The sequence below is a fragment of the Erythrolamprus reginae genome, chromosome 7, assembly GCF_031021105.1.
Source record: "Erythrolamprus reginae isolate rEryReg1 chromosome 7, rEryReg1.hap1, whole genome shotgun sequence".
Classification (NCBI taxonomy): Eukaryota; Metazoa; Chordata; class Lepidosauria; order Squamata; family Dipsadidae; genus Erythrolamprus; species Erythrolamprus reginae.
This window is the reverse complement of record NC_091956.1, coordinates 42390111-42417566: the sequence shown is the minus strand read 5'-3', so window position 1 is coordinate 42417566 and position 27456 is coordinate 42390111. Positions and strand designations below refer to the sequence as shown.

The 27456-nt window shown below is 42.2% G+C and overlaps 1 protein-coding gene across 2 annotated transcripts in view; it reads left to right on the top strand.

Moving 5' to 3' along the window:
• CBR4 (carbonyl reductase 4) overlaps positions 1–27456 on the top strand; it is a 101352-nt gene that overhangs the window by 53980 nt on the left and 19916 nt on the right. For both annotated transcript variants that reach the window (XM_070757402.1, XM_070757401.1), the window contains exon 5: positions 6971–7105. In XM_070757402.1, coding sequence (XP_070613503.1) covers positions 6971–7105 — 135 coding nt within the window. The remainder of the gene's footprint in view (positions 1–6970; positions 7106–27456) is intronic.

Sequence of the window (27456 nt, the reverse complement as noted above, 5' to 3'; positions counted from 1 at the left end):
GGACACCGGGCTGGCGGTGGAGCCGGCAGATTCGCCCCCCCCCACGGACAGACATCAGGCTGGCGCCGGGGCCGGCAGATTCACACCCCCTCCTCCACGGACAGATATCGGGCAGGCGGCGGGGCCGGTGGATTCACACACACCCCTCCACGGACAGACAATGGGCTGGCGGCAGATTCGCCCCCCTCGGACAGACATCGGGCTGGCAGCGGGTCCGGCGGATTTGCACCCCCCGTCCACGGATAGACATCGGGCTGGCGGCGGGGCCAGCAGATTCACCTCCCCCCATCCACGGACAGACAGGGCCACAATCAGGAATTTTGGGGGCCCATACAGCCTAAGTGTCTGCCCCCCCCCAGCCATTTTAAAACTATTGCCCCCCAAATCCGGTGCCATGCCCACCATGGCCACACACCCTGGGCAAGCCCTCCCCCGGCCCTCTGAGGTCAAACACAGCCCTGATGTGGCCCTCAATGAAATTGAGTTTGACACCCCTGACCTAGAGGCTAAATCCTATGAACAAGGGCTAAGAGAATGAGTATGTTTAACTCAATAAATAGAAAACTGAGGGGGAATATAATAGTAGTTTCCCAATCCTTAAAGGGCTGCCACAGAGCAGATGGCATCTATTTATTCTCCATGCCACCTGAAGGTAGTACAAGAAGCAATGGGTGGAACCTCACCAAGAAGAAATGCAATCTGGAAATAAGGAAAAACTTGGGACTGGGCGGCATAGAAATAATAAATAAATAAATAAATAAATAAATAAATCCCTTCTTTTTTATTAAAAGAAATTAATAGAAACATAGAAGACTGATGGCAGAAAAAGACCTCATGGTCCATCTAGTCTGCCCTTATACTATTTCCTGTATTTTATCTTACAATGGATATATGTTTATCCCAGGCATGTTTAAATTCAGATACTGTGGATTTACCAACCACGTCTGTTGGAAGTTTGTTCCAAGCATCTACTACTCTTTCAGTGAAATAATGTTTTCTCAGGTTGCTTTTGATCTTTCCCCCAACTAACTTCAGATTGTGTCCCCTTGTCCTTGTGTTCACTTTCCTATTAAAAACACTTCTCTCCTGGACCTTATTTAACCCTTTAACATATTTAAATGTTTCGATCATGTCCCCCCTTTTCCTTCTGTCCTCCAGACTATACAGATTGAGTTCATGAAGTCTTTCCTGATACGTTTTATGCTTAAGACCTTCCACCATTCTTGTAGCCCGTCTTTGGACCCGTTCAATTTTGTCAATAATAATTTTTTAAAACCAAAATCCATTACTATTAAAACTAAAACAACCAGCAAAACTATTAATAAAAACAGATGAGGGCTGGGTTTTTTTCTCTGTTATTATTTAAGTGCTTTTACCATATGCTTTAAATCAAGAATCACTTCTCTCTCTGTTTCTCTCTCTTTTCTGTCATTCTCTGCCTAAATCATTTTCTCATTTCTCTTTTTTCTCCCCTTTTTTCTATCATTTCTCTCTCTCTTCCTTCCACTCTTCTCTATCTCTCTTTCTTCCTCTCTTTCACTCCCTTCCTCTCTCATCTCTTTCTTTCTTTCTCTTTCTCTCTCTTGCTTTCTTTCTCTTTCTCTCACTCCCTCTCTCATCTCTTTCATTCTCTATCTTGCTTTCTTCCTCTCTTCCTCTCTTCCTTCCTCTCTCATGTCTTTCTTTCCTTCTCTCTCTCTCTTTCTCTATCTTGCTTTCTTCCTCTCTCTCACTCTCTTCCTTCCTCTCTCATTTCTCTCTCTCTCTTTCTATCTCTCTCTTTCTTTCTTTCTCTCTCTTGCTTTCTTCCCCTCTCTTTCTTTCTTTCTTTCTCTCTCTCTCTCTCTCTTGCTTTCTTCCTCTCTCACTCTCTTCCTTCCTCTCTCATCTCTCTCTCTCTCTTTCTCTCTCTCTCTCTCTTGCTTTCTTCCTCTCTCTCTCTTCCTTCCTCTCTCATCTCTTACTTTCTCTCTCTCTTTCTCTATCTTGCTTTCTTCCTCTCTCTCACTCTTCCTTCCTCTCTGATCTCTCTCTCTTTTCTTTCTCTCTCTTTCTCTATCTCTCCCCCTCTTTCTCTCTCTCTCTTTTTCTCACTTTCCCTCTCTTGTTTTCTTTCTCTCTCTCTGTCTTGCTTTCTCTCTCACACTCTTTCTCTCTCTCGTTCTCTTTCTCTTGCTATCTCTCTCCCCCTATATCTCTCTCTCTCTCTCTTTCTCTCTATCTTGTTCTGTCATCGCTCTCACTCTCTCTCATTCTCCGGAGGCTGGCGAAAGTAATTTTCAATTACTTTCAATTGTAATTTTCAATTACAATCAACCTATCTCTCCTTCCTTCCTTTCCCCCTCCCTCTTTTCCTTTCCTTCCTTCCCTTCCCCTTTCTCCTTCTTTCCCTTCTTCCTTCATTCCAACCAACCAACCTATCTCTTCTTCCTGTTTCCTTCTCCTCCCTCTTCCCCTTCCTTCCCCTCCGTCTTTCCCTTCCTTCCCTCCCTATTTTTCCTTCCTTCCTTCCCTTCTGTGTCCTCCTGGTCCTCTCTTCCCCTCCCCTCCCCTCCCTTTCCCCGACGAGGGCAGCCCGTAGAGTCACACCCATCCCGGGCCGAGTTACAAGAGCCGCAGCCGGGCGGGGAGCGCCCCACTCACTTCGTTCCCGCGGCAGTGCTCGGTCGGGAGCCTGCTGGTCAGGGCTCGGTCGCCGCCACCCCTCCGCTCCCTTTCCCCGACGAGGGCAGCCCGTAGAGTCACACCCATCCCGGGCCGAGTTACAAGAGCCGCAGCCGGGCGGGGAGCCCCCACTCGCTTCGTTCCTGCTGCAGGGCTCGGTCGGGAGCCCGCTGGTCAGGGCTCGGTTGGCGCCACCAGGAATCCAGGAAACCGGGGTCAGGGGACGGCGCCTGGAATGTCAGGCGCGTGGGCTGACGCGCGCTCTGTCCACCCCCCTGCTGCCAGCCCAACCCGGAAAATTCAAAGTAAGAAAAACCTTCGCTCTTACTTTGAATGCTCCGGGCAGGCTAGCAGGGAGATGGAGAGAGCGCGGTGGCCCCCGCTGTGAGAATGCCTGCAGGGAAGAGAGGCGGAGCGGACGGGCGGGCGAGGGCAGCGGCGAGTAGCCACGGGGGCGCGAGGGGGCTAGAGGCGCAGGGGGGCGGCCGCGACTTCGTGTGCGCCCTTGGAAAAGGGTGCGCGGGGCGGCCTTTTGGGGGACGCTGGCGCACGCGTGGGAAGCCTACAACTTGCGCTTGTGTTAAATTTTGTTTCTTTCCTAAGCAGCCTTCTGTGTAAAAAAATCCATTTGGGAACGACTCGTTCCCAAATGGATTTTTTTACACAGAAGGCTGCTTAGGAAAGAAACAAAATTTAACACAAGCGCAAGTTGCAACCGCCACCCTGAAGGGGCTCCTACCTTCGCCGCACGCTTTACTCTGGGACTGGAGGACCGCGCTGCCAAAGGCTCCGTCGGGGCTTCTTCGAGTCCTGCCTCGCGAGGGCCAGAGGGCCCGCCTTTTTCGTTGGTGAGGCAGGCAAGAGAGGGCCGGTACTGCGCATGTGCGATGGCGGGCAAAACCGGGCCCCCCTCATGGCCGGGCCCGGTACACCACTACCAGTAGTACCCCCCTATCGGCGGCCCTGCGGACAGACATCGAGCTGGCGGCAGGGCCAGCGGATTTGGCCCCCGCCACGGACAGACATCGGGCTGGCGGCGGGGCCGGCGCATTCGGGGGGGCCCCATGGTAAGGGGCTTACTTCTCTCTCTCTCTTGCTTTCTCTCTCTCTCTCTTTTCTCTCTCTTACTTCCTTCCCTCCCTCCCCTCCCTCCTTCCTTCCTCTCCACTTCTCTTTCCCTCCCTCTCTTTCCCTTCTTTCTCTCCACTTCTCCGGCGAGCAGCCGGCTTTATTTTATTTATTTATTTATTTATTGGATTTGTATGCCACCCCTCTCCGAGGACTCGGGGCGGCTAACAGCAACAATAAAACAGTGTACAATAGTAATCTAATACTAAAAATGATTAAAAACCCATTAATATAGAAACCAAACATACATACATACATACATACCATGCATACAATTGTAAAGGCCTAGGGGGAAAGAGGATCTCAATTCCCCCATGCCTGACGGGAGAGGTGGGTTTTAAGTAGCTTATGAAAGGCAAGGAGGGTGGGGGCAATTCTAATCTCTGGGGGGGAGTTGGTTCCAGAGGGCCGGGGCCACCACAGAGAAGGCTCTTCCCCTGGATCCCACCAAGCGACATTGTTTAGTTGACAGAACCCGGAGAAGATCCACTCTGTGGGACCTAACTGGTTGCTGGGATTTGTGCGGCAGAAGGCGGTCCCTGAGATAATCTGGTCCGGTGCCATGAAGGCTTTGAATTGTGACCGGACACTTTGAATTGTGACCGGAAACTGATCGGCAACCAATGCAGACTACGGAATGTTGGTGTAACATGGGCATATTTGGGAAAGCCCATGACTGCTCTCGCAGCTGCATTCTGCACGATCTGAAGTTTCCGAACATTTTTCAAAGGTAGCCCCATGTAGAGAGCGTTACAGTAGTCGAGCCTCGAGGTGATGAGGGCATGAGTGACTGTGAGCAGTGACTCCCGGTCCAAGTAGGGTCACAACTGGTGCACAAGGCGAACCTGAGCGAACGCCCCCCTCGCCACAGCTGAAAGATGTTTCTCTAATGTGAGCTGTGGATCGAGGAGGACGCCCAAGTTGCGAACCCTCTCTGAGGGGGTTAGTGATTCTCCCCCCAGAGTAAGCCCTTCGCCGGCCAGCAAAGCCGGCTTTGCAGGAAAGCAGCGCGCTTTTCAAATGTGCTGCTTTCCTGCACCTCTTTCCTGGGCAGGGGGAAGGAGGCGGCCACCTTCCGAGCCCCCCCCCGCCCAGAAAAAGGTACAGGAAAGCAACACGTTTGAAAAGCGTGCTGCTTTCCCAGAAAGCCGGCTTTGCTGGCTGGGGTGCCCTCCCCTTGGCTCTGCCTCTCGCCGCCGCCACGCAGCTCACCTCAGAAGCCTTGATGCTTTGCATGGCGGCGGGGGAGGAGGCAGAGTTCAGGGCAGAGTAGCCAATCCCGGGCCCGTCGCCTCCGGCTCCAGGAGACAGCTCCCAGCACGGCGGCTGGGGAGGAGGCCAACGCCTCCTCCGACGCAGCGCGGGTGTCTATCATGAGGGGAAGCGGAAGGGCATGGGAGGAGAGCCAAGGAAGCTGGGGCTTTCTCCCCCACCGACAGCTTGGGAGTGGCGGATCAACTGTCGGTTTGGGAGAAACTGCGCCGGCTCCGCCCCAGCTTGGAAAACTCTCGGCTGTCGTTAGGATTTGCCTGCGCTCCAGCGCACTGCGCACCTTACAATGAACTATAAGCATATCTGTATATTTTCTCTATTATTTGCTTTTCTGAAAGAGTGTCTTGATTTTTCCAATTTTGGGCATATGTTAATCTCATTGCAGTGATTATATGGGTCATCAAATGAAGTGTTGGTTTAGGGTATTTTTTATCGCATATTCATCTGTGTAAGCTTGTATTTTATATTCTTGGTCCTTGATTTTAATACTTTTTATCTGTGTATTATTGCAAATTTTATTTAAAAGAATTTCCTGTGCAGTTATGAATAGAAGCGGGGACATAGGACAGCCTTGACGAACTCCCTTCTGAATTTTTTTTTTCAGAAATCAAGTTATAAGTTTCCTTTTATTATTTATTTTTCTACTACGTATCTTAACTAAGAGATTTTTTTTTAAGATGGAGGGGCATATCAGCTCTAATAAACAATTATATTAATAAGCCTTTTAAATTCTTTCTGGTTTTAAAAAATGAGGGAAGGAAGCTTCTGCAACAATGCTTACAACAATAATTATATAAGAAGCTCACATTCCAATATTTTCTTTAAGTTACATATAGGTTACATTTAAATGTTAGCTTTATGATATAAATGAGGAACTGAAAATGGAAAAGCACGGCACAAATATTGATGGATGAAAAGAATGAATGAAATTTTTGTTTCTGTCACATTTATTATAAGTCTAGTTTAACTGATATATTTGACACATGTTAAGAATGACTGTCTTCTTTCTACTTTAATGCACTAAGAAACTATAAGACTGTCAAGGATGGTCCCATTGTAGTATGTCAAATTATTAGAATAACAACCAACTCATGTACACCAATTCATTTCTATGTCCTGCATGTTGGAATAGGTTAATTAATTCATTTAGGATGTTACACTACGTTTCTGTCTTTATTTCCTTTCCTTACTAGTTGCAAACTTTGTCACCTCATGGTTTTTCTGGATGCAAGAGACCTAGGACTCAACTGCAGACTGTTGGTTTTGAAAATAAATGATAATTTAATGCTCTACTTTTGGCATTTTGGGGGTGAGCCTTCCACCAGAGAAAGGCTTTCTCTTCCCTTTCAATGTTTCAAAACAAAATAGTGCTTTTCCTTTTATTCTTTTAGAATCAAATACCGGTAATTCCAAACATTATAACAGTTCCATAATATCTCCCACTTTAGCACAGAAAATATTATTTATATTGTTGTTGCTTTTAAAAATGATTGTGGCTAAGCATATTTTTTATTCAGTTTTAAAATGTAGTAGAGACTTAGATAATTTTATTTTTTCTGTACAGATTGATTTTATTTATTTAATTTATAGCTTTATATTTTTTCAAGTATGTATAAAAACAAAAATTATAGAGTACATCATTACATATATTTAATTCAACTGTTAATTCACCACAGTTACTGTTGGCATATTGCTTTAAATCTTCCAGTAGACATTGGGTAATATGTAAGTTATTTTATACAAATGACAGCTTGAATTTTCATTGTAAGTCCTAACAAATTGAATTAAATGAGCAATTTTTAAAATTAAAAGCTATCAACATTCAATATTGTTATTGTAAATTGAATATGTACAATTACAAATTTTGAACTTCTAAAAAGCTTTATTGTTTTTATGTTTATTTTAGGAAGCATTGTTGGCTTAAAAGGCAATGCAGGTCAAAGTGCATATAGTGCTAGCAAAGCAGGATTAGTTGGATTTTCACGTTCTTTTGCTAAAGAAGTAGCAAGGAAGAACATTCAAGTCAACATGGTTGCTCCAGGTGAGTTTTGGGTACAGTTACCTATTCTTTGTCACATAAGATTCATATTTTTTGAACATGAAAGTCTCATGAACATAAAAGAGGGAATTGAAGGGACACTGGGTGAGAGTGACCATGTCATCCTCAAATTCAACATATTACAATCACCAACTGCTGTAACCAACACCACTAGAGTGCCAGACTTCAGAAAAGCGGACTTTAACAAGCTCAGAGCGAACATGGAAAAAACCCTGGAAGGAACTTCTAAAGGATAAAATCTCACAGGAAGCCTGGGAGGCCCTAAAAATAGTATCATAGATGCCCAAAACAATACAATCCCCATGAAAAAGAAAAACAGGAAAACCAAAATGAAACCAGCTTGACTAAACAAAGAACTCGCAGACAACATAAAAGAAAAAAAAAGCCAAATACGTACAAAAAATAGAAAGCAGGACTCATGACCAAAGCAGAATATCAGCAAACAGCCAAAACCTGCAAACCAAAAACAAAAACAGCAAAGGCCCAACACGAACAATACCTTGCAACAAAAGTCAAAGACAACAAAAAAAAATTCTTGCAGCATATTAACAAGAAGAAAATCAAGGAAACAGTCATTACACTAAAAAATGAAGACGGTAATAAAATCACAGACAACAGAGACAAAGCACAGTTGCTCAACACCTATTTTGCATCAGTGCTCACACAAAATGGGACCACCTACCAACCAACCTGCAAGTCTACAAGAAATAGCCCCGGAACCGAACTCAACATAGACAAAAACACAATAAGGGACTACTTGTGGGAGCTCAACGAGTGCAAATCACCAGGGCCAGACAGACTTCACCCCAGAGTCCTAAAAGAACTGGCAGACACCATTGCGGAACCACTTCTCATCTATCAAAAATCCTGAACCACTGGAGACCTTCCGGAAGACTGGAAACAAGCTCCACAAAAAAGGTAAAACGTCTGACGCAGGCAACTACAGACCAATCAGTCTGACTTCTACACCTGGAAAAATACTGGAGAAAATAATTAAAAAACAACATTATATCCAACCGCCAGCACGGGGTTGTCAGAAACAAATCATGCCAAACCAACCTCATATCATTTTTCAACACCATAACCAAATCAGTGGACCAACACAACACAGTAGACCTCATATACTTGGACTTCAGCAAAGCTTTTGACAAAGTTGACCACAACCCCCTAATCCACAATTTTTTTTAAAAACGGGGTAGGTTACAACACATGCAGATGGATAAACAGTTGGCTGTCCAACCGCACGCAACAAATTGTCCTCAACAGTTCCAAATCCACATGGAAGAAGGTAGGCAGTGGGGTACCACAGGGTTCCGTCCTGGGCCCTGTACTCTTCAAAATTTTCATCAATGACCTGGACGAGGGAGTAGAAGGGGAACTAATCAAATTCGCAGACAACACCAAGCTGGCAGGGGTTGCCAACACCCTAGAAGACAGGCTCAAAATACAGAAAGATCTAGAGAGATTAACACTATGGGCCCACACTAACAACCTGAAGTTCAACGTCGACAAGAGCAAAGTCCTTCACCTTGGTAAAAAAAAACCTAGACACACGTACAGCCTGGGAGAAACCCCACTTAGCAGTAGTGACTGCGAAAGAGATTTTGGAGTCTTGGTGGATAATCAACTAAACATGAGCCAGCAATGTGCAGCAGTGGCCAAAAAAGCCAACACTATCCTAAGCTGCATCAACAGGGGGATACACTCCAAGACCAGGGAAGTACAGTAATACCTCATGATACGAACTTAATTGGTGAAAGGAGGAGGTTCGTAAGGTGAAAAGTTCGTAACATGAAACAAAGTTTCCCATAGGAATCAATGGAAAAGCGATTAATCCGTGCAAGCCCAAAATTCACCCCTTTTGCCTCATTTCCGCCGGCATTCGGATTTTGTTCGGGTGTGGGTGGAGGGGGGGAGACGGGGGGAGACAGCGCAGGCTGCCCGGAGGGAGCCTCGTGGGTGGATTAACGGAAAAGTCAACAGTTACTGTCCGGCTTGCAATGACTGGAAGGGAAGGGAGGGAAACGCACGGGCGGTTTGTACGTGCGTCTTCTCTGATTTCCTCCCTCCCTCCTTCCCCCTCTCCCTCCTGGCCTCCCTCCTCCTCCTCCTCCTGTATTCCGCCTCCCTCCCAGCCTCCAAGCCACATTCTCCGCGCCGCCGGCCGGCTGTCATCTTCTAAAGAAGCAAGAAGAGGAGGAGGAGCTGGGTGCCTTCCTCCGCCACCACCGGCGCCCAGCTCCTCCTCCTCTTCTTGCTTCTTTAGAAGATGACAGCCGGCCGCGCGGAGACTGGGGATGGTGTGCGTGTGTGAAAAGGGTCAGCGGGAGAACTGGGGGGAGCCGTGGCCACTGCCCCGTGGAAGGGACCCGGCTGGGAAGCTCCCGAAGGTGTGGGCTGGGGTCTTTCCGGGAGAGCAAGCAGCCCAAAGCCAAAAGAAACGCATGGAGGCTTGTAAACAAAAGGCAGAACTTTCGGCTTCTGGGTGGATGGGAGGAGCTACAGCCCAGCGGCGTTTTACATTGATTCCTCCGGCCGCTTAGCTCCTCCCATCCACCCAGAAGCTGAAAGTTCTGCTTTTATTTACCAGCGTTTCTTTCAGCTTTGGGAGAAACTAAGCAGCAGGGAGATTTTACCAGCCCAGCCACTTAACTCCTCCCATCCACCCAGAAGCTGAAAGTTCTGCTTTTATTTACCAGCGTTTCTTTCAGCTTTGGGAGAAATTAAGCAGCAGGGAGATTTTACCAGCCCAGCCACTTAACTCCTCCCATCCACCCAGAAGCTGAAAGTTCTGCTCTTATTTACCAGCGTTTCTTTCAGCTTTGGGAGAAACTAAGCAGCAGGGAGATTTTACCAGCCCAGCCACTTAGCTCCTCCCATCCACCCAGAAGCTGAAAGTTCTGCTCTTATTTACCAGCGTTTCTTTCAGCTTTGGGAGAAACTAAGCAGCAGGGAGATTTTACCAGCCCAGCCACTTAGCTCCTCCCATCCACCCAGAAGCTGAAAGTTCTGCTCTTATTTACCAGCGTTTCTTTCAGCTTTGGGAGAAACTAAGCAGCAGGGAGATTTTACCAGCCCAGCCACTTAGCTCCTCCCATCCACCCAGAAGCTGAAAGTTCTGCTCTTATTTACCAGCGTTTCTTTCAGCTTTGGGAGAAATTAAGCAGCACGGAGATTTTGCTAGCCCAGCCACTTAACTCCTCCCAACCACCCAGAAGCTGAAAGTTCTGCTTTTATTTACCAGCGTTTCTTTCAGCTTTGGGAGAAATTAAGCAGCACGGAGATTTTGCTAGCCCAGCCACTTAACTCCTCCCATCCACCCAGAAGCTGAAAGTTCTGCCTTAGGTGCCTCTTCCACACACCCTCACCGCCCCCAGCCTCTGCGCCGCCGCCCGACTTTCAACTTGTAAAGAAATGAGAAGACAAGGAGGAGCTGGGTGCCGATGGCGGCGGAGGAAGGCGAATGCTGCCCGAAAGCTGGGAGGGAGGCGGAATACAGGAGGAGGAATAGGAGGGAGGCAGGGAGGAAATTCCGGAAATGACAGTCACAAGGCAGGGAAATCCCTGCTGCAGTAAGAGAGCACAAGGTAGAGCGCATGCGCAGTAGGAGAGCCCACGCCCCCGGCTCGGGTTCGTAAGGTGAAAATGGTTCTTAAGACAAGGCAAACAAATCATGAACCCCGGGTTCGTATCACGAAATGTTCGTAAGACGAGGGGTTCGTATCATGAGGTACCACTGTATTAATACCACTCTACTACGCCCTGGTCAGACCACATTTGAAGTACTGCATCCAGTTCTGGTCACCACACTTCAAAAGAGACATTGAAACTCTGGAGAAGGTGCAGAAAAGAGCCACCAAAATGATTAGGGGACTTGAAACAAGACTTACGAAGAGAGATTGTGGGAACTGAGCATGGATAGCTTAGAGAAAAGGAGGGCCAGAGGGGACATGATAGCTGTATACAACTATATGAGGGGTTGCCACAGAGAGGATGGGGCCACTCTATTCTCCAGAGCACCAGAGGGCCGGACGAGGAACAATCGCTGGAAGCTAACCAAGGAGAGATTCAACCTAGAAGTAAGGAAGCACTCACTTCGGAGAGGGGCGGCATACAAATCTAATAAATACAAATACAAATACAAATACTCACTTCCTTACAGTCAGAGCGATCAGCCAGTGGAACATCCTACCTGCGGAGGTTGTGAACTCCCCAACTCTGGACACTTTCAAGAGGAGATTGGACTGCCACTTGGCTGGGGCGCTTTAGGATTCCTGCTCAGGCAGGGGGTTGGACTTGATGACCTGCATATTCCCTTTCAGCTCTAACAATAAATAAATAAAATAAAATAAAATAAAAATAAATAAATAAATAAATAAATAAAACATGGGCACATAACTATGGGTGGGTATTTCTCCCAAATGTCTATTGAACAATTGTATCAGCTTCATATTTAGTAGTTAAAGCAAATTAAAATGGTTGCTAGGGGTACTTGTGTATTTTTTTTCAAGATAATGGCGAATTTACTTCAGTGACAGTCCTGATACATACACACATGGGAGACACTTGAGGTAGCCACACAGGGTTATTTTTGAGATCCTGCCAAATGGTGTTAGATAGCAGGAATAAAGAAATACTAGATACCTGAAAGAATATCCATATATAATTAAATGCATATGTACATTTTAAAGAAAAAGTGAAGATACTGTGGGTACATATCATGTACCAACACATATTGGTACATATAAATAGAATCCTCTTCTCATGATATACTATTTTCATACTAATACCATATTCGAACTACACTGTGTGCACAATTATTAGACATGTTGTATTTTTGAGGATTAATTTTATTATTGAAAAACTACAGTGCTCTCTGTCAATCCAAAATGTTAATAAAGTTCAAACCTGAATATTTAAGAAAGTAAAAGTGAAGTTTTGGCTTTTCTCTACTGGTGCATAATTACTGGGCAACTATCAGTGTGTATAATTATTATGCAACTACATAAAAAATGAAAATTTGCCCATCTCATTCGTTTATTTTAATAGATATTTAACGGATTAACAGAGTTGGAAGGGTCATCTAGTCCAACGCCCTCCCCAAGCAGGAAACCCTACACCAGTGATGGCAAACCTTTTTTCCTCGGGTGCCAAAAGAGCGTGGGCATGTGCTATCCTGGATATGCGAGTGCCTGCACCCATAATTCAATGCCTGGAGAGGGTGAAAAAAAGCTTCCTCTCTGAAAGCAAAAAACATCCGCCCAGAGCCTCTCTGTGAGACAAAAATCAGCTGGCCGGCACACACATGCACGATAGAGATGAGCTAGGGCAATGGCTCGAGTGCCAGCAGATACGGCTCCGCATGCCACCTTTGGCACCTGTGCCATAGGTTCACCATCACTTCCCTACACTATTTATGACAAATGGCAGTCCAATCTCTTCTTGAAAGCCTCCAGTGATGAAGCTCCCACAACTTCTGAAGGCAAGCTGTTCCATTGGTTGATTGTTCTCAGTGTCAGAAAATTTCTCTTTATTTCTAGGTTGAATCTCTCCTTGATCAGTTTCCATCCATTATTCCTTGTCTGGCCTTCAGATGCCTTAGAAAATAGCTTGACCCCTTTCTCTCTGTGGTAGCCCTCAAATATTGAAACACTGCTATCATGTCTCCCCGGTCCTTCTCTTCATAAGACTCACCATGCCCAGTTCCTGCAACTGCTCTTGATATGTTTTAGTCTCCAGTCCCCTAATCATTGTGGTTGCTCTTCTCTGCACTTTTTGTAGAGTCTCAGCATCTTTTTTATAGTGTGGTGACCAAAACTAGATGTGGTACTCTAGGTGTGGTCTTACTAAGGCTTTATAGGGTGGTATTAATCCCTCACTTGATCTTGATCTTTGTTAATTCAGTTTAGGATTGCATTCTTTTTTTTGGCTGCTACTGCACATTGCACACTGCTGGTTCATATTTAGCTAGTTGCCCACAAAGACTCCAAGATGCCTCTCACACTTATTGCTATTAAGCCTCGTTTCACCTAATATATACTTTTGGTTTTTCTTGCCCAAGTATAAGACTTTACTTTTCTCTACACTACATTTCATTGTGTTAAATAGGGCCCAGTGTTCAAGTCTGTCAAGATCCATCTGGATCTTGAGCCTATCTTCTAGAGCAGACCTGTGTTCCCTCTAAGGCGTGCGGCTGTGCAACCGCGCAGACAAAAACACCCCTGCATAGACTTTTCCAAGCCTGCGCAGAGGAGTCGGGCACCAGAGTGAGATTATTAAACGAAACGGCCACCACTGCCCCCTCTGGGGTCCTGCAGCGCCTGCTTCTGGATTATGACGAGAAAAAAGGAGAGGAAAGAGAGAGAAAAACAGAAATGAAAGTGAGAGAAATGAGAGCAAAAGTGGAGGGGAAACAAATAAGAGAGGGGGAGAGAGAGGGAGAGGTACCTGGGAGAGGGAAAGAATGAGAGAAAGGGAAAAGACGGAAAAGAGAGAGAGAGAAGTGGAGAGGAAGGAAGGAGGGAGGGAAGGAAGGAAGGAGAAATGGAGGGAACAAAGAAGGAAGGAAGGGAAGAAGGAAAGAGGAAGGAAGGACCTTTTGGGGGGGGGTAATTTTTTTAAATTTTTCTCTCAACATACCTTCAAACAATACAATGTACCATCTAATTTTCCATGAATAAAATGTAGTATTTTGTTAGTAACTAATATCAATCATCAAAAAAGTTGCAATAGTTTTTTTCTAATTTACATTTTCTTTTAATTAAATTCCCTCCTTAATGTTCCTTCAAAAGGTACACCAATTATATTTCTAACTTATTAACCATTATGCCAAAGTGCTTCCTTCTTTCTTTATACATTTTTCTATAAACCAAGAAAATCTTGTATAGCCAATCAGATGTTAACAAAAGAAAATTAAAAACAAAACATAAACATATACGAATTTCAGACTTCTTCCCCCCCTCTTAATAGTACATTTACCTAATCCCAAATTTAAAAATTATTTCAGCCCATCTAACATTTAACCAATTAATACTTATCTACATTTCTTACTTAATTATTAAACTTAAATTTCAGTCAATTTGAGAAAAGAAAAAAAGGAAACAAAATTGGATCACAAATTGGATCCACGATTCATGGGCCCTTACCCAATCAATCAGGTGGCGTATTGTCTCACCTTGCCTGCCAACATGCACGTCCACCTGTCTTCCATCGTTTCCTCTTGGTCCCTGTTCGTCCTGACTGCCTGCTCCGTCCTAGTGTACCTATCCTGCTTGCACCCTGTGTTCGGGATCACCTGCCCGACGTCATGATCCACGCCACCTGGGACTCCCGTTGGGTGGACGATTGCTTTCAGTACTTAGTGCAATGGGTGGAGGGCGAGCCAGATGATTGCTCAGGGGTGGAGGCTGCATTGGTCGATGCTCCCGCCCTCATTCAAGCATTTCATGTGCAATTTCTGCAGAAGCCACTTGCGCTGGAGTCAGGGGAGGGCCTTCCGGTGTGTGTGTGTTGTGGTTGGCTCTGGGCCAGCTCCTGCCCCAAGGACTGTGGGGGTGGATGTGGGTGAATCCTCCCAGGGTCAGAGGCCAGTTTTATTGCCGACTGCTTTTCACAGCGAAGTGTCTCTAAGCAGATAGTGGAAGTGAAATGGGATCCTCAGAGGGGGTAATGGCAGACAGCCCATTAGGTAGTCGCCCCCTGAGTGATTCATCATCATTATCATCAATGGATTCAGAAAGAGAGACATTCATTGATGTATGCAGGCGCAGGGCAATGTCTAGGAAAGAGCAACTGCGTAAATACTACAGGAAATAAGGTAGAACACCTGTGGCTGGGTGTAATTGGGGCTGCTGTTAAATAGTCAGCGTTTTGCCCTATGGTTGTGGAAGTTTATCCATTCGGTAAAGGAGGACATGTGTTTTGTATCAGGATTCTACAAGGACTCTCTGTGAAATGTTTCCAGGACTTTTGAACTAAATCATAGTCAAGTTTGTGACTTTGCGAATTCTTGAAGGAGAGTGGCTGTGACGTCTTCACAGCTGCTTGTTATCTGCTTTGTGTTTCTTTATTGTTGTTCACAGCACTTAAGGTGGTTGCTTTGAAGGTGAGCATTTTGCCTGACTAAAAATGTATGTGGCTCCTCTTTTACTTTCGATAAAAAACAGTATTATTGACTTACAACCGTGTGTGTCTGAATTCCTACCTTTGAACTTAATTGAAGGCTCGTGCTGAGAAGCCCGGCAGAACAGCACCCACCTTCCTTCGGCTCTGCTTTCTTTCTCCCACTTCAGCGCTCCAGCCCAAGCCTCCCCTCCCCATGCACACACACATACAAGCCAGACCCTCTTTTTGTTCCCTTCACAAACCGATCCCGTCTCGGGAAGTCAAACCTTTGTAAAGCCAGAGGGCATTTTTCAACTCGACCCAACCTCCAGAAGCCAAGCGACTTTTTTAAAAAAAGAACCATATACTCCTGCACGTAAATCCTTCGGCTCCGTTGTGTCCTGGACGGGCGGGGAGAGACACACACACACAAAACTAAGAACTTTGCTGAGGAAAGGGAGAATTCAGTGCTCCAACCGAAGCCTCCCTTCCCCATACACACACACATACAAGCCAGACTCCCTTTTTGTTCCCTTCACAAACTGTTCCCGTCTCGGGAAGTCAAACGTTCACAAAGCCAGAGGGCCTTTTTCAACTCGACCCAACCTCCAGAAGCCAAGCAGGTTTTTTTTAAAAAAAGAACTATATACTCCTGCACGTAAATCCTTCGGCTCCGTTGTGTCCTGGCTAGGCGGGGGGAAGACAGACAGACAGACAGACACACACACACCAAACTAAGAACTTTGCTGAGGAAGGGGAGAAAGGAAGGGAGGGAGGGAGGGAGGAAAGAAAGAAAGGAAGGGAGGAAGAGAGAGAGAAAGAGGGGTGGAGAGAAAGGGAAGGAGGGAGGAAGAGAAAAGAAAGAGAGCAAGAGGGAGGGAAGAGAGAGAGAGAGACAGCAGGAGGAAGGAAAAGAGAGAGAAAAAAGAGAGGAAGGAAGGAAGGAAGGAAGGAAGAAAGAAAGAAAGAAAGAAAGAAAGAAAGAAAGAAAGAAAGAAAGAAAGAGGGAGGGTAGAGAGAAATAGAAAGTGAAGGAAGAGAGAAAGAGCAAGAGGCAGGGAAGGAGGGAAGAGATAGAGAAAGAGACAGGAGGAAACGAGATAGAGAGAGAGAAAAGAGGAAGGAAGAGAGAAGGAAAGAAACAGAGGGAGAAAGAGAAGGAAGAAGGAACACACACACACAGAGAGAAATCAAAATCTAGTTTGAAACTAGTTCAACTGTTTAAGTGGCATTTTGATACTTAGCAGAGGTGTCATCTGATTATCTGCTATCCAGGCTTTTTGTGGAGGATTTACAAGGCCATGTATGTAATAAAAAACACATTGATCATGTTTAATGTTTTTATGCAGGATAATGACAAATTCCCTTCTAATTTTATTGTAAATATAGTATACAGATGTCTGTGTTTCCTGAACTAGATACTGGATACTAGATGTTTATGGTTATTCTTGGTTTCTGGAAGTACTGTCTACAAGGTGGGAAGATGTTCCTCTAAGTGATGTCTCTTGTGGCTTGTACAGATATTTTAAAATGTGAAACATTTTCTAACTGGCTTGTATAATAATAACAACAAAGTTGGAAGGGACCTTGGATGTTTTCTTGTCCAACCCCCTGCTTAGGCAGGAAACCCTACACTACTTCAGACAAATGGTTATCCAACATCTTTTTAAAAACTTCCAGTGTTGGATCATTCACAACTTCTGGTGGCAGGCTGTTCCACAGATTCTAACTGTCAGGAATTTTCTCCTTAGTTCTAAGTTGCTTCTCTCTTTGATTAGCTTCCACCCATTGCTTCTTGTTCTACCCTCAGGTGCTTTGGAGAATAGGTTGACTCCTCCTTTGTGGCAGCCTCAGAGATATTGGAACACTGCTATTGTCTCACCCCTAGTCCTACTTTTCATTAAACTAGCCATGCCCAGTTCCTGCAACCGTTCTTCATATGTTTTAGCCCCAAGTCCCCTGATCCTCTTTGTTGCTCTTCTCTTCACTTTTTCTAGAGTCTCTCAACATCCTTTTTTGCACCATGGTGATTATTAAATATGAATTGACTATGGAATGATGGTAAAATATATATTTAGATGTTGTTTAATATTAGGATGTATTAATTTGTAAAAATGGATTAGAATTTTAGAACTATATAGAATTACATAGGTAGAATTAATGGAAAATACATATGATAAGGTGTTGTGGTTAGCTCTGGCCCAGCTCCTGCCCCAAGGACTGTGGATGTGGGGGAGACATCCACATGCTTCAGGCCTGTTTTGCCCCTGGTGGAATCTGCTGATGAAGGCTCCTCTGACCAAGAAGACATGAGTGACAGGGAGAAGGAGAGTGTGGCAGACAGCTCAGAAGGAGATCAATTATCTAGTTTCTCCTTGGATTCAGAACAAGAGTTAATGATACAGCCACGCATGCGGAGAGCGATGCATAGGCAACAACAACTGAGAGATTATTATCAAAGAAAATGAGGCCACCTGTGGTTGGGTGGGGCTGTGGTAATTAGTGAGGCTGCTATAAATAGCAGCCTGTGGGTTTGGCCATTGTGGAGGATTATCTGATCGTTGTGTTTCGTGACTGCTTTACTGACTTTGACCTTTTGTGTGCTGATTTTTCCCCGCTTTGAAACTAAACCAGAGCAAAGTGTGTTTCGCTTTGTGAAAGAGGAAGGACTGTGAATTGCCTCACAGCTGCAAGCTAAGTATCACAGAACTGATAAGGGACTTGTACAAATTACCAGTTTGTTTGGAGACCAGTGCTCTTTGCTATACCAAAAGAGGGCTTAGTTTAAGTGACTTTTCATTATAAAGAACATTGTTTTGCATTTTCAAACGTGTGTGTGTCTGAAATTTGTACCTGGGAAATTTTGGGAGGAGTCTACCAGAGAGCCTGACAGAACATAAATAAGGGTTTTATGATATGTGCTGTAGGATTTTATGATTTTGCATTATGAATTTAAAATATATTTGAAAATGTAGAAGATTGATGAAAGTTAATAATAGTAAATGCTAAATGTCTGAAAATTGAGTTTGTAAATATTGAATGAAATTATTATAGAAAAGTAAATATGGAAATATATTAATTGATGCATTGGTGTTCAGATAGATTATAGATTACTATAATGCTATGATAAATATTTAAGAAATGAAGATTTTAAAGCATAGATTTATTAATAGTTGTGTTTTTGGTTTTGCTGGTTTTTTTAGTTTTAATAGTAATAGATATTGGTTTTATTAGGATTTTTTTCTTATTAATTAGGAAAAGGTTGTATAAGGGTTTTTAGTTTCTTTTAAGAAGAATGTATAAGAAGGAAGAGTAGGCATGATGGCCTATCTGGATTTGTAAGAGGATAATGATATTAATTGAAATATAAAATAACAGAATAACATAGTGGGTAGGGGCCTTATTCTGCCCCAGCACTGAGCCCCAAATAATTACGCAACAAGTTGTCTTGGGTAACATCTGTGCTCAGGCATGAAAATGTGCCGCTCACACACTCTACTTTTCCGCCCACACCGAAAACAAATTAGAGGGAACATTGCTGAGCAGAACTTTGAACTGAACCCTTTTCTTTTTTTCTTTTTTTTGTATCCTCTTTTCCATTTTATTCTTTCTAATCTTCCTTCTAGGAAGGAAGTCAATGAAAAAAAGGCTGCCTTTCCCCCCCAAAATAATAGAAAGAGACAAAGAAGGGAGGATACTTATTATGGAAATTGAAATTAAAAGGAAAAAAAATAACATTAATTGTGATATATGCACCTAATAACGACCAAAAAGCCTTTTATAAAAAACTATGTCAAAAAATAATAAAACTTGAGAAAGAAAACATTTGTGTGGTTGGAGACTTTAACGTAATAGCAAGTTTTGAGAAAGATTATAAGGGAATGGAAAGAAATAAAAAGAAAAAAGAATTGCCAGATGAATTTAAAGATATAATAGAGGAATTTAAACTGAAAGTTATATGGAGGGAACTCCACAAAGATGAATATAAACATACTTACTACTCGAACCCACATAAGTCATTGTCCAGAATAGATATGGTATGGACAGATATAGAACTCCAAAAAGAGATAATAGCGGCTGAAATTGAACCCAATCTTTGGGCGGATCATAATCCGCTAAGTATTACAATTAAAGTAGATTATAGTAGGAGGTATAGATGGACAATGGACACTAAAATAATAGAAGACAATCAATATAAACAATACATAGATAAAGAACTAAATTTCTTTCTAGAAAAAAATTGGAATAATGATACATCAATCCAAAACATTTGGGACACGACAAAGGCGTTTATAAGAGGTCTAACAATACCATACATAAGTAAAAGAAATAAAAATAAGAATAACCAAATGAAAGAAAATCAAAAGGAATTAGAATTGGAAACTAAATTGATAAAAGACCCAGAAAATGTGGAAATAAAGGAAGAAAGGGAATTAATTAAACATAAAATTAATCTTTCAGTACAGGAGGAGATAGCTCAAAAGACAAAATCAATTTGTACATGCGAATAAGCCAGGAAGATGGTTGTCATATATATTAAAAAAGGAAAAAGAAAAGAAATATATCCAGCAATTAGATGACAAAATGGGAGAGAAACAAGTTGAAATAGAGGGGGGGAAAAGGATAATTAAAAATTATTTTCAAGGTCTATACAAAAAAGACGAGATAGGAGAAGAAGATATAGAACTATATTCAAACGAGTCCGAACTACCACAGATGTCTGAAATTAATATAGAGAGAATGGAAAAAGATATTTCAATGATAGAGCTTGAGAGAGCAATTAAAAAACAAAATAGTAACAAAACACCTGGAACAGATGGGATCCCAGCGAAACTATACAAACAAATGCAAGAACCCACAAAAAAACTGATGTTAGTAATGTTAAATGAGGTGTTAAATAAAGGGAAAATCCCTCAATCATGGAAGGACAGCTTAATTACTCTAATACCTAAAGACATAAATCAAAGACATTTGATAAAACAATACAGACCAATAGCACTATTGAATTCAGATTATAAAATTTTCGCAATGATTTTAGCAGAAAGATTCAAAATAATTATAAATGAAATAATACACCCAGACCAAAACGGCTTCCTACCAAATAGAAATATTAAAGATAATCTAAGAAATATAATAAATATATTAGAATGCTATGAGACAAACCCTGGGAAAACCGTAGCTTTGATATTTTTGGATGCAGAAAAAGCATTCGATAATTTAAATTGGAATGTTTTAATAAATCAATTAGTAAAGATGAAATTTAAAGAAAAAATTATTAGGGCTATCCAAACAATATACACCCATCAAACAGCCAAAGTGATTATTAACGGTGAATTAGCAGATAATATAAATATAGAAAAAGGTATACGACAAGGATGTGCCTCTCTCCATTGATATTTATATTGGCTATAGAGATTTTACTAATACAGATTCGAACTAATAAGGATATTACAGGACTGAAAATAAAAGATCAAGAATATAAGATTCAGGCATTTGCCGATGACCTAGTTTTTTAACATAGAAGATCCCATTGAATGCGGCGGGAAATTATTAGATGAAATTATTAAATTTGGGAAAGTAGCAGGATTAAAAATTAATAAACAAAAGACTAAAATAATAACAAGAAATTTAATAAACAAAGAAAAAATATTAGAAAACAAATTAGAACTACAAATTGTAAAAAAAGTTCAATACTTGGGTATAAATCTGTCCTCAAAGACAATTACAATCAAGGAAGATAACTATACAGTACTGATCAAAGAGATTAGTAAAAAATTAGAAAAATGGAACAAACTACAGATCTCTCTTATGGGAAGAATCTCTGTAATCAAAATGACTATTCTCCCTAAAATACTATATTTATTTAGAACAATTCCAGTTATCTTTAAAAAAACCTTCTTTCAAAAGCTTAACAAAATTATAACAAAACTTATTTGGTCAGGAAAAAAAATCAAGGATCAAAATACAGTATCTACAGGATAATAAAAAGCAGGGAGGTTTCGGGTTACCGGACTTTGAGCTATATTATACAACATCAGTTATGGATTGGCTAAAAGACTGGATCAAATTAGAGAATAAACGGTTACTATTTCTAGAAGACCATGACCTGGTGGTAGGGGGGCACGCCTTTCTATGGGGCAGGAAAGATAGAACCCATAAATACTTTAGACAACACATTATTAGAAATTTGATCCTCTAAGTATTGACCAAGATTAAAAGATCACACTATTCACAAAACCCACAATGGTTCTCCAGTATGGAGGCCATAATGCATCCCAATATAAAAGATTTAAATAACATGGTTAATTATTATAAATTACTAGATGGAAGAGGTGAACTGAAAACAAGGGAGCAATTAGAAAAAAATGGAATAAGAATAGACTGGTGGCCATACAATATAATAAAATCGAGATATCAGGAGGATAAAAAAACAAATGGGATACAAAAAGGAGAAATAGAACTTGACAAAATAATATTAGGTCCAGACCAGAAAATGATTTCGAAATTCTATAAGTACCTATTAAACTATAAAATGGAAGATTATATAGTCAAAAACAATATTCATAGTTGGGGCAGGAATTTTGGATATAGTGTAAGCCTAGACAAATGGGATACGATATGGTCCAGAAACTACAAATTAACAAAATCAACAGCATATAGGGAAAATTTGTACAAAATGTATTACAGATGGCACCTCCCTCCAGCAAGACTGGCACAAATGTACAAAGGGATAAATCCACAATGTTGGAGGTGCAAAGAACATATGGGGACCTATTACCTATTTCCTGAGGATTGGAGAATGGCCAGTGTTGTGCCTATCCACAAGAAGGGCAGTAGAGAAGAAGCTGGTAACTACAGGCCAGTTAGCTTGACATCAGTTATAGTTAAAATGATGGAGACTCTACTCAAAAAGAGGATAAATCAGCACCTAAAAAACAATAACTTATTGGACCCAAATCAGCATGGCTTTACTGAAGGCAAATCATGTCAGACTAATCTCATTGATTTCTTTGACTATGTCACAAAGGTGTTGGATCAAGGTGGTGCCGTGGATATTGCCTATCTGGACTTCAGCAAAGCCTTTGATATGGTTCCACATAAAGAGCTGATAGATAAATTAGTGAAGATTGGACTTAATCCCTGGATAGTTCAGTGGATTTCAAGCTGGCTGAAGCATAGACATCAGAGAGTTATTGTTAATGGCGAGTATTCTGAGCAGAGACAGGTTACAAGCGGTGTGCCACAAGGGTCTGTTCCGGGACCTATTCTTTTTAATATGTTTGTGAGTGACATAGGGGAAGGTTTGGTAGGGAAGGTTTGCCTATTTGCCGATGACTCTAAAGTGTGCAATAGGGTTGATATTCCTGGAGGGGTCTGTAATATGGTAAATGGTTTAGCTTTACTAGATAAATGGTCAAAGCAATGGAAACTGCAGTTTAATGTTTCCAAATGTAAAATAATGCACTTGGGGAAAAGGAATCCTCAATCTGAGTATTGCATTGGCAGTTCTGTGTTAGCAAAAACTTCAGAAGAGAAGGATTTAAGGGTAGTGATTTCTGACAGTCTCAAAATGGATGAGCAGTATGGTCGGGCAGTAGGAAAAGCAAATAGGATGCTTGGCTGCATAGCTAGAGGTATAACAAGCAGGAAGAGGGAGATTGTGATCCCCTTATATAGAGCGCTGGTGAGACCACATTTGGAATACTGTGTTCAGTTCTGGAGACCTCACCTACAAAAAGATATTGACAAAATTGAACGAGTCCAAAGACGGGCTACAAGAATGGTGGAAGGTCTTAAGCATAAAACGTATCAGGAAAGACTTAATGAACTCAATCTGTATAGTCTGGAGGACAGAAGGAAAAGGGGGGACATGATCGAAACATTTAAATATGTTAAAGGGTTAAATAAGGTTCAGGAGGGAAGTGTTTTTAATAGGAAAGTGAACACAAGAACAAGGGGCCACAATCTGAAGTTAGTTGGGGGAAAGATCCAAAGCAACGTGAGGAAATATTATTTCACTGAAAGAGTAGTAGATCCTTGGAACAAACTTCCAGCAGACGTGGTTGGTAAATCCACAGTAACTGAATTTAAACATGCCTGGGATAAACATATATCCATCCTAAGATAAAACACAGGAAATAGTATAAGGGCAGACTAGATGGACCATGAGGTCTTTTTCTGCCGTCAGTCTTCTATGTTTCTATTTTACCACATCTGGTGGACCTGCCCAAAAATAAAGAAACTTTGGATTAAAATACAAGATTGGCTAACAAATATACTGTACTCCAAATCAAAATAAACAGAAGACCGGAAGCGTTCCTGCTAGGAATAATAAATAAAAAATTAGACAAAAATAAATACTATCTGCTGATACACATACTGACTGCAACTAGAATGGCAATAGCCCAATGCTGGAAAAAACCTAACCCTCCGGAAGACTCATTAATACTAAAGAAAATTCTTGATTGTGCAGAACTAGATGCCTTAACATTAAAATTTAAAAACAAAGAAGACTCTGATTATTATAAAACATGAACATATTTTATTACTGGTTTAAGAGGAGAAATAGAAGTTCAAATTGAACTACGATAATAACGATGCTTTAAGATATGTACTTATTGACAGAAAGATGAAATATGATGCAATTACAACAATTTTTTTGTGAAAACAAATGTTTATGTAACTAAATTAATTAATAAAAAAGGTTATGGAAGGCAGTTTAAAAAAAAATAAAATTAATAATAATAATAATAATAATAATAATAATAATGAAGACATTGATAACCAAAAAGAACAACAGTGAATGCCGATGACTTCTATTGACCAGAAAATAATTTGAGATGCAACAAGACTGTAACTCTCCTTCTCTCAAGAGGAAATTGATGATATTTTTATGTTATTTGTAATTTTGTAATTGTCCAGGTGTTTTTTTGTTTGTTTAGAAGTGTATGTATGTTTTTCTATTTTCTTTTTTGTGTATTGCAAATATTGCAAATATGTCAATATATATATATTTTCTTGATTATGCTTTTTAAAACAAATTAATAAAAATTACTTTAAAAAAAGAAAAGTAAAAAAGGCTGCCTATAGGAGGTATAAAGAGTCTGGAAGCATAGCTGATAGAGAGGTGTATAAAATGAGACAGAAGGGTGCGAAACAGATAATATATGCTGCTAAATCCTCTAAAGAGGAAGAAATTGCCAAATCTGTAAAGAAGGGGGATAAAACCTTCTTCAGATATATTAGTGATAGGAAGAAGAAAAACTGCAGCATCACGAAGCTTAGTACCGGGAATAATACATGCATTAATGGGAATGAGATCGCTGACCAGTTCAATAGCTACTTCTGTTCAGTTTTCTCAAAAGACACCTTACAAAATAATACTATAGAGGGATATAACATTGCTTCCAGCTGTACAAATTCATCTCCAGTGATCTTGGAAGTCGATGTCTTAGAATAACTTGAACGATTAAAGATAAATAAGGCAATGGGTCCAGATAGCATCCACCTCAGAGTTCTTAAAGAACTCAGATCTGTCATTGCTACCCCACCGACTGATTTGTTTAACCAATCCCTGTTAACAGGAGATGTTCCTGAGGATTGGAGAATGGCCAATGTTGTGCCTATCCACAAGAAGGGCAGTAGAGAAGAAGCTGATAACTACAGGCCAGTTAGCTTGACATCAGTTATAGTTAAAATGATGGAGACTCTACTCAAAAAGAGGATAAATCAGGACCTAAAAAACAATAACTTATTGGACCCAAATCAGCATGGCTTTACTGAAGGCAAATCATGTCAGACTAATCTCATTGATTTCTTTACCAAAGCAATGGGAACTGCAGTTTAATGTTTCCAAATGTAAAATAATGCACTTGGGGAAAAGGAATCCTCAATCTGAGTATTGTATTGGCAGTTCTGTGTTAGCAAAAGCTTCAGAAGAAAAGGATTTAGGGGTAGTGATTTCTGACAGTCTCAAAATGGGTGAACAGTGCAGTCAGGCGGTAGAGAAAGCAAGTAGGATGCTTGGCTGCATAGCTAGAGGTATAACAAGCAGGAAGAGGGAGATTATGATCCCGCTGTATAGAGTGCTGGTGAGACCACATTTGGAATACTGTGTTCAGTTCTGGAGACCTCACCTACAAAAAGATATTGACAAAATTGAACAGGTCCAAAGATGGGCTACAAGAATGGTGGAAGGTCTTAAGCATAAAACGTATCAGGAAAGACTTAATGAACTCAATCTGTATAGTCTGGAGGACAGAAGGAAAAGGGGGGACATGATCGAAACATTTAAATATGTTAAAGGGTTAAATAAGGTCCAGGAGGGAAGTGTTTTTAATAGGAAACACAAGAACACAAGAACAAGGGGACACAATCTGAAGTTAGTTGGGGGGAAAATCAAAAGCAACATGAGAAAATATTATTTTACTGAAAGAGTACTAGATCCTTGGAACAAACTTCCAGCAGACGTGGTAGATAAATCCACAGTAACTGAATTTAAACATGCCTGGGATAAACATATATCCATCCTAAGATAAAATACAGAAAATAGTATAAGGGCAGACTAGATGGATCACAAGGTCTTTTTCTGACATCAGTCTTCTATTTTTCTATGTTTCTATGAAGGACTTTGTTAGAAAAAGAAAGAGGTTATTGGATCAAACTTTGGACACTTGACAACTGCTCCGTAATTATGATGGTGGCCATGTCCCAGGGTTATGTGAACATTTTTTGGGATCTTCTGACAAGCAACTGCAGGGATTCACTTAACGACTGTGGCAAGAAAGATGGTAAAGTGGAGAGGGGTGGGGTCAATGGCCGTGGCAACATGGAGCTGCCCTCGGTCTCTAGAGGGTAGCTCCAAATCCCCACCGTCCGGGGGTCTCGGTTTTGATGAGCTGGACCCGATCCTCCCTGGAGGGGAGGTGATGTAGGGGACGCTATCGGGGGCCTGGTAGGGGGTCGGCAAACCCCCTCCAGGCGAACCGACCTGGTCTCACGCGAGGCCGGTCAGGCAGCCATGTCTGTGCCGGCACCAGCCACGGGAGACAACACAATGCAGGCAATTGTAGAAGACCGATAAGATCTGGAAAGGGAATTAAAAACAAGCACTGGTGAAGAAATTTTAAGCGGTGTGCTGGTGAATTTGGAGTGCTAAGGAAGCTAATTGGATCTGTTCGAGAATCGGTTATGATCATGATTAGAGAAGCCGGAAATAGATCACAGCGGCTGCTCGTGAGTGGGGGCATACAGCGAGAACATGGATTAGCTAAAGTGCCTAATCGACGTTCTTCTTTTGAAGAGCTTTAAAGGCTGTTAAAGATGGAGTTTGGATCAGATCAGATTGTTTATTTGGATTATGGTGTTTTTTTGCTTTCCCTTTGAAATTGTCCCTTTTGCCTTTGAGGAAATGACGTGTCATCTTGGGGCTGTTGTGTGGCTGTCGTGTGGCTTTGGGAGCTGATTTTCCATCTTGGAATTGCGATTTTGGATTTGGGAAGTAAATGCAATGTGAAGATTTGAATAAGATTTGAATAACAATGGGAAGATTTGAATAACCAATTAAGATGTTCTGCCCCAGACGCCTGATGGACCCAGAGGGCTTTCAGACGGCGCTTGGGGTTATTCCAGATGCACTCATCCACAGTTCGATGGACTCTCTTGCGGAAGCCTGGAACAAGGCTGCAGCGGAGGCTCTTGATCGGATTGCGTCTTTGCGACCTCTCCGTGGCGCTAGACCCCGTAGAGCTCCATGGTTCAACGAGGAGCTCCGGGAGTTGAAACGCCAGAAGAGACGTCTAGAGTAGCAATGGAGGAGGAGTAAGTCTGAATCTGATCGAACACTTGTAAGAGCTTTTATTAAGACTTACAAAGTGGCGCTCAAGGCGGCAAGATGCGCGTATCATGCCGCCTTGATTGCATCAGCGGAATCCCGCCCGGCCGCTCTGTTTGGGGTGACCCGCTCCCTTCTTAATCAGAGGGGAGTTGGGGAGCCCTTACAGAGTAGTGCCGAGGATTTTAACACATTTTTCACTGATAAAATCGCTCAGATCCGGGCGGACCTCGACTCCAATTGGAAAACAGAGTCGGCTGACAACGAGTCAGTTGAGGTGACTGGGGCACGTACTTGTCCATCTGTCTGGGAAGAGTTTGATCTGGTGACACCAGAGGAAGTGGACAAGGCCATTGGAGCTGTGAGTTCCGCCACCTGTTTACTGGATCCGTGTCCC